General features: G+C 51.0%; 1 protein-coding gene and 1 long non-coding RNA gene across 3 annotated transcripts; one reads left to right on the forward strand and one right to left on the reverse strand.

Annotated features, from left to right (window-relative positions):
- The first annotated feature begins 306 nt into the window (after positions 1-306).
- On the forward strand, positions 307-12037 carry LOC104478721 (cytochrome P450 4B1-like). Of its 2 annotated transcripts, XM_086753393.1 has the most exons (12): positions 307-649; positions 4324-4468; positions 5119-5163; positions 5581-5708; positions 7261-7385; positions 7499-7650; positions 8246-8352; positions 8653-8843; positions 9245-9378; positions 10015-10079; positions 10570-10652; positions 11305-12037. In XM_086753393.1, the coding sequence occupies exons 1-12, from the start codon at positions 470-472 to the stop codon at positions 11471-11473; spliced, it is 1524 nt and encodes a 507-aa protein (XP_086609519.1). In that variant the 5' UTR covers positions 307-469; the 3' UTR covers positions 11474-12037. The 2 variants fall into 2 exon arrangements, with proteins under 2 accessions (XP_086609519.1, XP_086609520.1); XM_086753394.1 differs by lacking the exons at positions 307-649; positions 4324-4468; positions 5119-5163 and adding an exon at positions 5265-5503.
- Positions 12037-14958, reverse strand: LOC147599980 (uncharacterized). Its single transcript, XR_015259194.1, has 3 exons — positions 14601-14958; positions 13768-14498; positions 12037-12707 (listed from the first exon to the last, which is right to left on the reverse strand). It is a non-coding gene; the product is annotated as an uncharacterized LOC147599980 (long non-coding RNA).
- Between the last annotated feature and the right edge of the window lie 1137 nt (positions 14959-16095).

Genomic DNA, 16095 nt, shown 5'->3' on the forward strand with positions numbered 1-16095 from the left:
GGCGCGCTCTCCGCGGAGGCCGAGAAACGCCCGGAGGAGCCGCCGGTTCGAGTCCCACCCTGGACAGGTGCGACGAGCGCTGAAGGAGGCGGCTGGAAGTGACAGAGCTGAGGGGCTGGTGCCTTCTTCTGTGGTTTCCCTGCATCCCTTCGCCCACCGGGGGCCCCGAATAACAGAGACAACGTTGGCAGAGAAGCAGTGTTGCCTGGCATCTGGCTGCCACAAAGCTGAGCCAAAGTAGCCACCTTACCCACCCAGCCTCCCACCTTGCACAGCACCGCAAAACCAGTTGTGGGCCGGTGCCGGCAGCAGGGAAGCTGGGCAGGCGGCAGTGTGAGCACGATTCCTCAGGGTGTTTCCCGAGGTCCCGTGGGATGCTGCCCTCCCTGTCGTGACTCGGCAGCCGCGCAAACCCTGAACCGGCCTCTCCCGAGCCAGCCTGCCGTGGCTGGAGGCCTTCGCCGGGGGGATGAAGCTCTCCTGGCTTGGCGTGGATGTCTCCCGGGCGCTGCACTTGGTTGCCGTCTTCTGCCTCACCTGCCTGCTGCTGAAGGCTGCCCAGCTCTACCGCCGGCGGCGGGAGCTGCTCCGGGCTCTGGCCGACTTCCCCGGCCACCCGACCCACTGGCTCTTCGGCCACGTCCACGAGGTAGGGACAGAGCCGGGGGGACGGAGGGGGCGTGGGGGGCACCTGCCCCGTGCTGGCGGCAGTGGTGCTGCTGAGACCTGTACCCATGATCCAGGAGAATTGCTTCTCCCAGTCCCCAGGGTAGGGTGGGCATCCTTTCGCCCAGCCATGCAAACTGCTTTCCCTGCTTGCCGCGCCCAGAGAACCGCACACGCAGGCTGCTGCAAAACACACGATGGGCAGAGCTGGGAGCTGGCTCACAAGTCGAGACAGTAAGAGTGTAACGCAGGGTGGTCCTGGGGTGTAACCCAGCACTGGTGCTGGAGGCGGCAGAACCGCTCTGTCCCGGGGCTCCGCTGTCACTGCTCTGCTCCTGGGAAAGTCCAAGTGTGGCCGCTGCAGCTGTCCCTGCATCCCGAGGCACCTTCTCTGCCTTGCCACCTCGCATCGGCTTCACGGCCAGGTGAGCCAGGCAGGGCATTGATCGTTTTGAGTCATATTTCAGCCACAAAACACATCTCAGGTATGGCATCTGGCACAGGGGCCATGGATCTTTTTAAGGTTGCACTAAAGCCAAACTCATGTACGTAAGCAACCCTTGGTGCTCATGCCATGGATGACTATTCCACAAGGTATGCACTTGCCTGCACAGATCAGCGCGACTGCCTTGGCAAAACAATTTCCACAACTCATCAGCAGCTTTCTGAGCAGTAACTGAGCTGCCTGATGCAAAAACCTTTTCTGTGCAGGCTAAAGGCTGTTTAAAATGGCCCTGACCTCTCCTGGGCTCTGCTTATTCCCTGCCCTGGACAAATCTGTGCTACGTTAAATAATGGGCACTCTGAAAAAGGGCTGGGAAATCTGGAGGGGACCTCCAAGGGCTCACCTCTGTGCCATGGCAGCCCCAGTTTTGCTGCGCTGGACGGGACAGTCAGTCTTTGGCAACATAAGCAGGAAGATGGGCCAGTTCAGGGCTTTGTTGCGCTGTCAGTCAGACTTTAAAACTGCGATTAAATAAAGTAAGTTTGCTTGTTTGTTAGTTATAACTATTTGTCCTGGAATGGGATTTAAGCATTTGTGCTGATTGCTTGTTGCCATCAGTGGCTAGGTTGTTGATGGCTCGACTTTTACCTCAGACTGTATTTTTGGAAGAATTCCTGCTTTGCAAATTTAATAATTTGCTAATTAAATGCTGCTGAATTCCCCAGACCCTAACAGTTAATTGAGCCAGTGAGGAAACTGCCAGTGCTCTGGATGCGTGCTGAATACAAAGTTTTTACATGCACCTTAGAGGAGAACCTGAGAGCTGTATTCAGGAAGAGCACTGACATTTCCTCTTCTGCTGATTTAAAATGATTAATTGCCAGTTTTGATTCAGATCAATTTAGCATCTCAAGCTGGTCAAACCAACTTCCCAATGCCTCGGCTGGTGGGAAGCAGAGGAGAGCAGGGAGCTGCCCCACAAGCGCAGGGGGGCTGTCGGTCCCTCGGCAGCCCTTTGCCTGCGTTTGCCCCGTGCAGGCAGCTGGTGGAGGGGAGCCAGCCTGGTCCTGACAGAGTACAGCACTGCTTTGTGCTCAGATTTCAGCTCCCCTGTTTTCTCTTTCATGTGCTATCGCTGCATAGTTGTTAAAAGCGCCTTTAAGTGCCTCTTCCCAGACGCTTTTAGTATGGGATTCGTTTCAAAACTTGCATTTCCATGTGAAATCAGGCTTCACCTTTCCTCCTTACGCCTGACTGGGATATATACTTTTCTCTTCAAGCCCCAAAGGGAGGAAGAAGTAGAAGTGATGGTCTTTCAACCAGAGCCTGGTAGCTGGAGCCCTGATTAAAGAGGAAGGAGCTTTCCATTCCCACTCTTACACAGTTTGCAGGACTTTGCACCCTCTGCCTCGGCACAGCAGGTGGATGTTACTCACCTTGCGGGTAACCTCCCCTCTCAAATAAACCCATCCCACCCTCTGCCCGTGCAGGGATGGTTCTTGATACCACAAACCAAAACTGGGTCTCCAAAGCCAAGCTTGGAGGCAAAGGCTTCTTGTGTTAGGACTTCTGCCAGTGAGACTTGCTCAGCATCTCCCCGTTACTACCATGCATGCTTTCTTGGATTTTGTGACGGGAGGAAGCACAAGCAGCCGTACCAAAGGGACTTTCATGTGTTCAAGTACCACTCGGCTAAGGGCACCAAGCCAAGCCCTGCTTCTGCTGGCACTGCTGCAGGGGTGGGCGTGCGGGCAGGGGAGGGCTGCTCCTTTCACTCGAAAACCTGATCCCTGCAACCAGAGAAATTGATGAGTCTCTTTAGTAAGTCCAAAATCTTGACCTTCAGCAAGAAAAGTTGAACGATAACTTTCTGTCATAAATGGTAACTGGATATAGTTTGTCATTTTGCCAAATACGAGAGACAGCTGGATGTGCTGCACGGACCACCCTTCTCACAAGGAAGGGGACTCAGCCTTGGAGCACGGAGCCTACACCTGCCCCCACGAAGCCTGCGCAGTCCTTTGGCACATACCCCATGCCTCCTGAGCATCTTCTCTGAGACAAGCCTGACGTGGGTGATTATTTGAGTAGAAGCCATCTCTCGGGTTGAGAAATACTAGCCAAACTAAAAGCTGAGCCGAGCTACATCAGCACCAAAGCGATTGGGCAAATATTCACTTGACTCAGCCAATATGGGGATTTTGTGGCTGATTTCTCTGACAATATGCAGATGTAATTGAACTTCCAGCTTCACGTGGAAGCAGTAGCAGCTATGTCAGCCCTAGCTCACCAAAATCCTTCCCCCTGCATGTTATGGCAGAGTAGTTTATGTTCAAAGACAAGGGAATTCTTACATGGTTTTGTCTCTGTCTGTGACTTTGGATCTTTCCACTTCTTTGGCTATTGCTCTTTAACAACAACACTGGCTCTAAAAGCAATAAAACAGTGATCAATTTCAAAAAGCAAACCCGCCAGTGTCACTGAAACGAGTGCCAGTGCTTGTGTTACTGCTCAGAGTGCAGCCTCGAGGAGCAGAGATGAACCTTTCTGCGAGCAACAGCTCTTCATCGGCTATTAAATTCAATTCCTGGAAATCAATGATATCTAATCTGACATTATTAACCACTCTCCCTGTACACTCCATTGGTGACTGTAGGACTCCTGGACACTGGCCATCTCAACCTAAATGGCTGGAGGAAGCTGTGGACCAGGATTCCTGGTCAGGAGGTTATCATGGCACTGGGGACGACCCAGCAGCAATGCCGTTGGCTCCTGTAAAAGTGCAGCTGTATTTTCTTATGACTGCAGGGAGCTAATTGCTTAGCCATGTGCAAGTGAGAACATAATCGCACTCCACAAAATGCAGATGCTGTCTGGGGCAAATCTGAATTTTCTTAGAGGTGGCCATGGAAATAGAGCAGATAACATATGTGCACTGATAGGCACCACGTATCTGTGTGGTGTCCCTAAGGACGTTCTCTGTGGTTAGGGTCAATTCATAAGGAAGAGTTATTTTATATGAGGTTTCAGAGTAACAAGCATCTGCACTTCTCATGCACTGCAAACCCAGAAGGGCAACACCTTGTTTGCCATTACCTAGGTTTGTGATATAGAAACACTTTTAACTTTTTTAAACAGTGTTTTGGGAGATTATTTACTTTTTTCCTCTGAATCTAAGTATTCTTCCTCTTTTTACTTCCCCACAACTACAGTTTCTCAAGGAGGAAAAGTCGCTGGAAAAGATGGAGATCTGGGCACAGAAGTACCAATACGCTCACCCTTTCTGGTTTGGGAGTTTCTCGGCATTCCTGGTTGTCACCGATCCTGGCTATGCCAAAGTTCTGTTGGCCAGAGGAGGTGAGGAGATGATGCCTTCAGCTGTGGAGGAACAACCACAGCCTGCAGATTTCCTGTGCCACCCTGAAAATTCACAGCAAGGCAGGGTTTTGCAGAGAGGTTGTCTTCAGAAATCCTCTAAAGGCACAGAGACACCCCTCCTTCATGCCAGGACCATGGTGCTTCGGGCACAGGGTCCCAGGGGTGAGCGAGGCCCCTCGAGATCTGGCAAATCAAGCTTCCTCAAGAGCTCTTTGAAAAGTTTTCTTGGTGGCTGACCTCAGCAAGGAAAAGACAGCTGGAAGCTTTTTTGGAAGCTCAGACCCCTGGCTCCTACTGCGGAACCACATCTCTATTGCATCCAGAGAGAAAGGTGCTGAACTGTGCTGACTGGGAGAGTTAATCATTTATCTTACAGCACAGACTTTGGACTACCAATATTCTTGTCTATTCCAGTCTGGGCATCTGCTTTTATATATGCTTCTTGCAGCTGGCCCAAATGGGGATGTTTTATTGTGAAACACTGATGAATTGTGCAGGGATGCCACCAATTCTGCTTCAGCCCAACCAAAAGTGAGAGCCCAGAGAGAGCCTTCAGCTGCAAACCAGTGGGTTGAGGCTACTGAAACATTTACCATTTTCTTTTCTCTTTCTGGATGATTTTTTTACAGATCCCAAGGATAACATCAACTATAAACACCTTGTCCCGTGGATTGGTATGTATTCCCAGGGCTTTGCCTTCCAGCAATGATTCTTTGTGATTTGAGGAGAAAAATTTTAAAGAAGTCATACGTACAAATGAGAACCACTTCCACATCCACAGATGGCAAAGGGCGGTGATGGGAGAAGCTCAGATTCAGTGGAGGACGGGTGAAAAATGCATCTGCTGATCTGAACTTCCCAGCTCCAGCAGTGTTGGTGTTTGTTTTGGGAGGCAGCGCTGTGTCATTTCCATGAGCAGGACTCTGCTCGGCCCTGGGAACCCTGGAGCTGGTGGCACCATTTGGAAATACCCTCTTGTGGCAGCTCAGACAGATTTAATCATGCTCCTTGCAGGTGAAGGCTGTGTCCTCAGGCAGGTGAAAGCAGCCTGCTTGTGCCCAGCAAAACATGCCTTGCCTGTGTTTCCCCAGGGAACGGGTTGCTGAACTTACACGGCCCAAAATGGCATCAACACCGAAAACTCCTGACTCCGGGGTTTCATTACGACGTCTTGAAACCGTACATGACCCTGATTGCAGAGTCTGCTAACGTGATGCTGGTAGGACTGATATCTGATGCTTCTGTCTCTGCCCTGGTTTCTTTTCCCTGATGCTGATGCTTAGTGAGTAAATGCTGGGGCAGAGTTTTCTTGGCCGTGTCCTTACTCACAACCTGGTAGCTGGAAGGACAGGCTGTGTCCTGGCAGTCAGGCTTTCCCAGTCACCACAAATCCCTGCCTGTGCGTTGGAAGGAATGAGCAAGTTGAGCCTCCCTGCAGGGACTGTGTCTCTGGTAGTGCTTTGGGCTCTGCGGCTAAGATTTGTGGATTAACGTTACTGCCGTCCCCAAAGTGTGCATCTTCTCAATCCCACTGCAACTTCTTATAAAGTGTTTTTGTCAATGAAGAATTGAAGTCAATAAAGGTTCATAAAATACCCTGAAAACAGAAAGGCTGGAGCAGAGCCATACTGTGACCTAAGGTGAAAAGGTATCATTTGCTGTCACCATACCCATGACTGGATTGCAGTCCCTGCCTTGCCTAACACACAGGAAACTGCACTGTTCTTCCATCCATCGCTGCTGGGCACAATGGAAACCAGTGTGAATTGCAGGTGAGGGGCACCGGGCTTTGTGCACACGGACCAGCAGGAATCTGGGTGCCTTCTCCTTTGCCTCCCTCCATCCACCCTCCCTAGCAGCTCCACATGGATGCTGGCCGTCCTCCCTGCCACCACCCCAGGGAGCAGCCAGGAGTCAGGGGCTGAAGAGCTGGGAAAGCTTTTGCGATGCACAGGAGTGCCTGGCAGCTGAGAATTCCTTGCAGACAATGCAAAGCGCCTGTTGTGGGAGCCCGTACCACCAGGTGGCAATCGCTGTACGTGCTGAGGAAATAACTCTGCCCATGTAAGCCCTGTACCCCAGCCTGGTGTCATGCTGGGGGAGCTCTCACGTGACTGTGCTCCTGAATCTCCTCCATTTTTCAGCTTTTGAGGTCACTGGGTCCTTACAGCCACGAAGGGACACAGGATTCTACATCCCTTCATGTCTGCCAGGCAAGACAGACACCACTTAGAGTTTCTCTAGGGGTCCCCTGTGGGAAGAGTGGAGCAAGAGCTTCTGTATGAGAAGCTGGAAAAACATAGTGGGAGAGAGAGCGTGAGATGGAACCTTGCATCTTAGACACCAAAGGCACCAAAGTCATATGTGCTTGTAAGAGAGAGATAGAAAACAGAATCGATGAAGCCCAGTGCCAACAACTGCTGCTCTTTTGTGGGCAACACACTGCAGCCTAAGAAAAACTTTGGTAACATGCCCCCTCACCCAGCAATGCACCCATCCTTAGCTTCTCTGGGGTGCCTTTGCCCCAGGGTAGGGTGTACCAGAGCTCACCCCTGCCAGGGTTCTAGAGTGGCAGCTGCCGGAGGCAAATCTTGTATTAACTATCCCGCTCTTGGCTTCCATCCTCTGGGATTGACCGCGACTAAGAGATCCTCTTCTTTTTCCATTTCTCTGGGATGTATCCCTAGCTGAGCACTCTTTAAGCAGAGGGTGACTGCAGATCTTGCAGAACTGTCCCTTGCCTTCTCACTTCTGTTTCTTTTGTGCCTCAGGATAAGTGGGAACAGCTGATCACAGATGGGAAACCAGTGGAGCTCTTTGAGCATGTCAGCTTGATGACTCTTGATAGCATCATGAAATGTGCCTTCAGTTGTCACAGCAACTGCCAGACCAGCAGGTCAGTGCTGCCCCAGACCCTGGCTGAAAGTTTGCAGCTCCAAGGGGAAGCGGGCAAATTGCTTATTGTGATCATCCCAAATTGACAAACTTCCACCATTTCCTTCTCCCCAGGAAAAATGCCTACACCCAGGCTGTCTACAACCTATGCCACATGGTGCACCAGCGCCTCCGCATCTTCCCCTACCACAATGACATCATTTACTGGCTCAGCCCCCACGGGTATCGGTTCAGGAAGGCCTGCCAGATCGCTCACAACCACACAGGTATTCCTTGCCTTCATCCCCTTCCAGTGCTCTCAGGCAGGGTGAGTGATGGCTGAGCAGAGGAATGGGAACCGGAGGCTTTATCTCCTTGTCCATCCAGTGATCCTGCCCTGAGGCTTGGATCCTGGATCCAAGCAGAGCATCAGCTTGCAGCAGTGGTTTGTGCTGGGCATGAAGCAAGGGGCCTCACAGCTCCTGAGTTATTAAACTCCACTAATGGAGGAATTCTCCTCTAAGAACGCTCCTGCTAAATGATCAGAGAGTGGTGAGACAAGGGATGGGTGCTGCAGGCAACAGCACCGCAAAGCGTGATTTTTCCTTGTCAGTCCTGGCCTGACTTTAATGCAGGAGAGGTGGCTAAAATAGGCTGAGTCACCTGTGGTGGACAAAGAAGTTTGCAGAGAAGGTTGGCAATGGGCACAGCATTTGTTGCCGTGCTGTGAAAATCCATACTGCCTGGCATGGGAAGCGCAGGTGTCAAATGCATCGTGGACTGAGCGGTGGTCACCCCCTTGGGTGAGCTTTGCATTGGCAGGGCAGCTTTGCAGCTAAGGATGTCCTGTTTCTGCTGAACGTTTAAGTCTTTCTTCCCCAGACAAGGTGATCCACGAGCGAAAGGAATCCCTTAAAGATGAACGGGAATTTGAAAAGATCCAGAAGAAGAGACATTTGGACTTTCTGGACATTCTGCTGTGTGCCAAAGTGAGTGGAGAGGAGTGATGCTGGTGGCCACTGTTGTGGAATACAACACATAGAGGGATTTTATAGTATTGCTGAGGGAGCCCTGAAAGGGGAAAGGGACCCTGAAATCACTCTAAACAGAGACTGATTTTCTTTGTAGATGTCGCAGGGGCATCATGACACCCTTTTTCAATAGCTGAAGGAATACAATGTTCTTCTTGTCATTTTATATATGTACCTGGGCATTATAAAAAAATTTTTATATATTTATATGTATATATATTTATATATGGGCCACTGAAAGTGTCTCTGGACTGTTAGGACAAGAATGGAGCTGGACTGTCCAATGAGGACCTGCGTGCTGAGGTGGACACGTTCATGTTTGGGGGCCATGACACCACAGCCAGCGGGATCTCCTGGCTGTTTTACTGCCTGGCATCATACCCGGAGCACCAGAGGCGATGCCGGGAGGAGATCCAGGAGATCATAAGGGACCGGAAGACATTACAGTGGTAAGGTTGCAAATTTCCTCAGCCTGTAACTTTTTTTCCCCATCACCAGTATTTTAAATGAGCAATGTCTTAAAGGCTCGAAAGCTGGGGTGCTAAGACCTGGGCCACCAACGTTGCCCTTCACTCTCTCCTGTTTTCTCACCACAGGCCGTTGTACTCACGGCTTTTCACCTTTCACTGTCACTTTGCAGTTGAGCTGGTTCAAAGGTTCTTAAGGTTGTTCAGAGGGGCCTCGGGGTCCCCAGCTTGCAGCAGCCCGTGGTTGGACGTTGTGGTTCCCTCCATATGCCCTGCATGTTGCAAGAGGGTCTGCCCAGAGAGATGATGGACATGGAGCAAGGCGTCATCTGACACAGGGCAGTGGGGGGAGCGTGCGTCTCAGCCATCCTCTGTCCTGGCAGGGAGGACCTGGGCAAGATGACTTACAGCACCATGTGCATCAGGGAGAGCCTTCGCCTTTACCCACCGGTGCCCAGCGTGTCCCGGCAGCTCAGCAAACCCATCACGTTCCCTGATGGACGCACCTTGCCAGAAGGTCTGTAAATCCCATCCCCACTTCACTAAATTGTGCTCTTGGACATCTCGCTGCCTGCCGCAAAGCCAAGGTGACAGCCCTGCCTCTGTGGCCAGCTCCTTGCCAGCACAGATGTTCAGAGAGGACAATGCAGATGTTGGTGTCCTGTTGACTAGAATAGGGCCTGGGCTGGATGGTGGCATCCCTGTGACATCCTTTCTGCCACAACCATGACATGGCAGCCATACCTGTGCCAAAGGCCCCTTTTTGTCCTGGCCCAGCACAAGCTCATGGTTCACCTGCTTTGGCAAAGTGCAGGCGCAGGGGGACTGGGAGTGGTTCCATCCCAGCTGGTGGCATGGGAAAGCCCTGTGCTGCTCCTTTCCTTCTCTGATTTGGCACACAAGCGGGCAGTGTTGGTGGATGACAACATGCTTACAGTGCCAGTGCCTTCCTCATTTCCACTCTTTGTCTGCTTACAACTAAACAAATGGAAAATGTTTTGATTTCCCTGAAGCCAGTGATAAAACCCTGATAGGTCTCCAGTTGGGAGCTAGGAGCATGATGATTTAGGCAGACCTTTGTGTGAGTGGGCTGAAACCTCCCCATTAGTTTCTTTGTCACTGAGCCCTTCTCTCCTCCTCAATTGCTTTACAGGCAGCATGGTTGCGATAAACATTTATCTCATTCACAGAAACCCAGCAGTATGGAAAGACCCTTTGGTGAGTTTCCTTTTGCCTATCCAATAATTTTTCCCCTATATGCTGTGCCCCGCACTTGCTCCTGAACATCTTTGCCCACAGGAGTCACGCTGAGAAGTGACCGCCTTGCATTCGCCTCAGCCAGCTGCGGCACAGGGCGGTCAGACAGCAGCGTTACTGTGGCTACTGCCCAAACAGGAAGACTGTAAAGTGCTTCAAAGAGCTGCTTGTATTAACAGGCAAAAAGATGATTTTTTGCTTAGCCTACAGGTGGAGAATTTAACCCCCGCTCTCTGGTTTCCGTCACAACTGTTCTGTCTTGGCAACACCCTTGCCAGGCTCAGTAGAAAGCAAGGGAGTTTGGTGTACGAGTTTCAGTCCATCTTGAATTGAATCCTCTCTCTAATGGGATTGTTCCGAAATCACGGGGTGATACATTTCTGAAGATACACGTCAGGACTGTGTTCCTTAAATAATGGCTTTTTTCTTGCTGCATCTTCTTCCTTCCCAGGTGTTTGACCCTTTGCGGTTTTCCCCGGAGAACGTCTCTGGCAGACACTCTCACGCCTTCCTGCCTTTTTCTGCTGGAATGAGGTAAAGTGTATTGAACGCAGAAGGAGTAGTGGGGAGAGAAAATGTGCACCCCTGGAAACTGCTCAGCCCCAGACGCGTGAGCTGCTGGTACAGTTGCTAGTGAGGAATCACTCCAAACTTGCTTTCAGAGACCCCCACCTGAAGTCCTGGCCCAGCAGAGTTAAACAGTTCATAAGCCTATAATCAGTGTGTGCCGCAAAGCGCTTCTGAGACCAGAGGCAAAATGGGAAGGAAACATTGCCGGGCCCCTCTTGGGGATGGGGAATGCGATGCCAAAGCTGCTGAGTATCCTGCTGGCATTACATGAGGAACCTGCAGCATCCTGGGCTCACCTGCTCCCCTTCATGCAGAGACCTCATCCCACCCCCCCATCCTTTGATTCTCCCTTCTCCCCTGCTCCCAATCCTTCCCTATGCCCTTGCTCACCCTGCCAAGGCAAAATGTTGCAGACCCTCCTGCTGCTGGCCGCTCTCCTTTGGCTTCCCCTTCTCCCCTCCCTCTCCGTACTCAGCCCATGCCCCTGCTTTGCTACCCAAAACACTGCCTGGGGCCTCCAGACCTGCAGAGGGGACGAGTTGTGTGCTGATGTGAGAGGGCTGGCTGTGGGGGTTTGCTGTGCCCAGGGTAGTTGAGCTGCTCTCTTTTACCCCAGGAACTGCATCGGGCAGCAGTTTGCCATGAATGAGATGAAGGTGGTGCTGGCCCTGACCCTCCTCCGCTTCGAGCTCTTGCCCAACCCTACCAAGCATCCCCTAAAAATACAGGACATCATCCTTCGCTCCAAGAACGGGATTCACCTGTATCTAAAGAAAATTTGTTGATGCTGGAAAACATCCTGCCTTCACTGGAGGGAGGGACCACGCAGATGACGGGACAATTTATCTCTGGGACGAAAAGCGTAGAGCAGGATTTGAGGATGAGTATTCCTGATTTCTTGTGCTGCTTCCACCAGCTGAAAGCTCTTTTTGGCCTGGGCGCAGGTAGCCTGGATGGCATTGCACAGACCCATCCCCATCTGCTCCTCCAGCAGCCGGGCACGGCCATGCCCCTTCACTGACTCTCCCCTTGCCCTGCTGTAAGGCCTGGCCTGCTGGGAACATGTGCAGGCCCCACCAGCTTCCTCCTTACCAAATCCTGCCTTCGCACTCGTGTCCTGGCCAAATCCATGACCATTCCCAGCCCTGCTCCGTTGTCAGTGCCTTCCTCAGTGCCTAGAGGTCAGCCCTCCTCTCCTCCAGCAGGGACAGCCCAGGGACTCTCTTCTCACACTCAGTGTGTCTCTGTTCTGTTGAAAGCACTGATTCCAGTTTGGGCTCTCAAATTCTGCCTAAACTGCAAAATATTCTGTAATTTTTGTGTTAATAAACCAATAATTATTCCCATAACAGCAGCTGCATTGGTTTTTACCGCTGATGCTTGCCTGCTTCATCACAAATACACTGTAAAACCCCTTTAGAAATGGGGGATGGAGAGGAAACCCATGAGCAGCAAGAGACAGCCCTGGGGGTGTCTGGCCGGGCTCCTGCCCGTGGGTCTCCAGCCGCAGCCAACGCAGCATCTCCTTCCATGGGCAACTCCTTAACAGCGGTCCAATGTGCAATCTGTATTAAAAGCTGCAAGGGAGGAATTCTGATAGTTCCATAAGGTTTTTTTATTTCTTTTTTTTTTTTAATTTTCCTAAGCTGATGAAGCTATGAGACTTGTATGCTTGAGGTACACAGGAAAGCAGTAACTATACCTGGCTTACAGTTGCTCAGTCACAGCCTCTAGTGCTTTGGCAAGTAATGAGCTGATAAAAGCCACTTTCCTCAGTTATGTTCAGTCATATTTCAGGGTCACTCGGTAAAAGCTCATTGGGTCAGAGCTGCAAACTCACCTCACCTCGGTTGCTAAACCAGCGCTGTTCCAGCTACAGCAGCTGAGGAGCTGCATATCTGGGGTTGATGCAAATGTTCCCATGCAAACCCACAGTTGTTCTTCGCTGAACAGACCCAGCGTGGTGGAGCTCAGGACAGCAAAGCCATGCAGAGACCTGACACAGCAGCAGCAGGAGTGCTGTGCATGAAGCACAAATGGAAATGGCTGTGTATGAAAGCACGAGAAGGAATAACAGAAAGCAAAGATTGCAAAAATGGCTCGTTATCAATGACCAAGGACGCAAGTGACAGCAGTAAAACTGGTGAACGCTGAGGAAAGCGTTGTTTATATCAAGGCAGGTGGTTCTGTGCCAACAAGGCCACAGTGCACATGACTCATCAGCATCAGACCTGTGCTCTGATGGTAGGAGGATGGAGCAAGATTGCATCACCTTGTACCTAAAGAAGGGCCTACTGGCCCCAGATACCTGGATATAGCACCCACTTTTGATGAGCAGGACTGTGCAGAGCGCAAGCCAGCCAGGTGAGAGGACAGCCTTTTGCTGGCATCATTGCCTTGCAAAAGCAGCCAGGAGAGCATCTGCCAGACCAGGCAGTTTGTGCATTCTCAGCGCCAGGGCCCGTTGGCAGTGCTGGAAGCATCCCCCAGCCTTGTCCCTCCTGCAGGCACCTTCCCAAGTCCACCGTGCTTACTGAGAGCACTATGTCTGCCTGGAAAGGGTTTGCAGGGAGACGACTATTTTTTTTCAGCAAAAGACTTGAAAATCTGTGATACTGAATTGGTATTTTTTAAAAATAATAATTTAAAAATAAATAATTATTAAAAAAAAAAAACCCAAACCGTACTGCAACTTCTCATGGAAGAGCATGAATGGAGCTTGGGAAAGTGGGGAGCTCAGTGGCCAGCCTGAGCCCTTTGGGTTACCCCACTTCCCCCAATTGGCTTAAGTAGGTAAGCGAGGATATGGCAGATTAGTTTACACAGCACACTCTCTGGCAAAAAAGCATATGAAAAAAATTAAGCACCAGCCAGACTTCAGTCTGACTGTTGTGGTTTAGCCCTAGCCACCCTCTAGCTAGCTCTCCCTCCCCAGTGGGATGGGGGAGAGAATTTGGAAGAAAGGAAAACCTGTGGGTTAAGAAGACAACCGTTTACTAGAATAGTAAAGCAAAATAACAATAATAACAAAATATAAGGATTCTAAAATATACAAAATAAACAACCCATAATTTCTCACCACCCCGTGTCCCAATGACTGATACAGCCCATCGCGAGCAGCAATCGCAGAAACGAAACCAAGCAGCAAGCAAAGGAGCGAAAGAGAGCGAGATGCGCCCCTGGCTAACCCCTGCTTACATACTGAGCATGACACTTACAGCGTGGAATACTCTCTTTGGGCAGTCTGGGTCAGCTGTTCTGGCTATACCCCTCCCAGCTTTCTGCAGCTGCACATTAGCAAGACGTGGAAAACCAGACAGTGTCCTTGGTCTCTTCTGCAACAAGTCATAAGTCAGTGTGTTTATCAACATTCTTCACATCCAAAATAGGTCAGCTACTGAGAGGAAAATTAACTCCATTGCTGCTGAAATCAGGACACTAACCCAATTACTATTTTCTGGGCTTAAAAGCAGAAGAGATTCAAAATACCGTTTCTCTTTTCAAACTTTGAGTTCCTCTGGCATCCAGTACCTTTTAAAGGTAGTCTCTCACAAAAAAAAAAATATTTTTTTTCTGAAGAAAAAAAATCTGACACTTGTTGCACTCAACATTATAATCTGAATGATGATGCTACACCCTTCCTTCATAATGAATTCTACAAAAATAATCAGAAACTGAACTTATAATGAGAAATATATATTCTGAAAATATATTAAAGCTTACGTGCAAAGGCAATCCTTGCCTACTGGCAGCTCAATCAGCATGCAGTCTTTGCAGTTGCTCTTGTTTATCTACACAAGGATCAGGACTCTAGAAAGTAAAATGAAAATAAGATTTCTCAGTAAATGTGCTTTTCCGCCTCTATTTCCGGCAGTGTTCCAACACTGCCAGGACAACTGAATCCTAGTTCACCTTATTTTCACTTCCGAATTAATCCAATTTATTTTGGCGTAAGCCAGCTCCAGACTTGGCATAACTGTCCTCATGTGAATTCATGGCAGCTGCCAAACTGCGTTTGGTTAGACACAGATCACACTGCACAAAACACTGCCTGAGGTTTGCTAAGCCCTGACGTAGGTTGCCTGGGGAATCTGCATTTTCAGAGGTTTTGGGGGGGCTTCTTCCTGCGGGCCCGCGGCGGCCAGGCCCACGAGGGCGTTCAGCTCCTTTCCGCTTTCTTCATCCTCTTGTGGGGTGGCGGCGCGGCCTGCAGCTGTCTACCGGCTCCCCGGCCGCCGCCAGCACGCCCCGGCTCGCCAGCCTCCGGCCCGGCCGCACCACAGCCACGTCCGGTATCCACCCTCCGCCGCCGCCTGCCAACAAGCCGCGCTGCCATTGGGCCGCGAGAGAGCGCCCCGCCTCGGGGCTTAAAGACCCAAGAGGAGGAGCCACCGGTTCGAGTCCCGCTCCCGGCAGGTGCGACGGGCGCTGAGGGAGGCGGCTGGGAGCGGCCGAGCTGTGGGGCCCGGCCCGGCCCGGCCCGGCCCGGCCGGTACTTCCCTCCGTCCCCTCGCCCAGCGGGGGCCCCGACTGACAGAGATAGCGTTGGCCGAGAAGCGCTGTTGCCTGGCACCTGCCTGCCCCTGTCTGCCGTAAATTTGTGCCAAAGCGGCCATGTTACCCACCCTGCCTCCCGCCTCGCACAGCTGATAAAAAATACTATTTGTTTAACTTGAATAACATGTTAGAAATAGTATGGATCAGTTAGGGTCAAGCATTTAGCACTAGGATGCAAGAGTCGTAGCAGGATGTGCTATGCCGTCTGCTTAGCGTTACTTAGCATGGGTGGCTGGATTTACCGAAGCCTTAGGCCACAAGCTGTGGCCTTTTGCTGATTTTCCTCACTTTTACTGAGTTACGTAAGGGCTGACCCTGAGACTAGCCCAAACCGAAGGGTAAGGAGGCAACAGCACCCGGATGGCCCCGAGACCAAGGCGAACTGGAAGATAAGGAAGCCACAGCGGACAACAACAGAGTGGTCTCCCCTTTCATCTCCCCTGCCTTGGCTCTTCTCATTTCAACGAGTTGCAGCAGTTGTTGACTGCTGTGGCTGGACAAGGCGCGGACAGCTAACGCTCTGTCTGGAGACAGAGGAAGAATCCAACCAGGTGTTAGAAGACCCCAGACCAGTAATTGCCATTGGACCAAGAGGCATGTGCAAGGCACACGAAGAGCGCATGAGGGACGGGTGCGTGTAAGGGCATAATTGCCCAGGAATTTCTTTGTTCTGGGTCCCTCTCCAAAGGCACCCAGCTCGAGCTGCTTTTTTTTCCCAGCTGTACCTTTTAAACAATTTAATTTTTAAGATTTGATGCCTGAGACTCTGCTACGGGATGCCTAGGGTTCGAACCATGGGGATGATAGTGAATGCCCAGACAGCCCCCCGTAATTCTTTAACACAGCACCG

The sequence above is a fragment of the Chlamydotis macqueenii genome, chromosome 8, assembly GCF_036417535.1.
Source record: "Chlamydotis macqueenii isolate bChlMac1 chromosome 8, bChlMac1.mat, whole genome shotgun sequence".
NCBI classification, from domain to species: Eukaryota; Metazoa; Chordata; class Aves; order Otidiformes; family Otididae; genus Chlamydotis; species Chlamydotis macqueenii.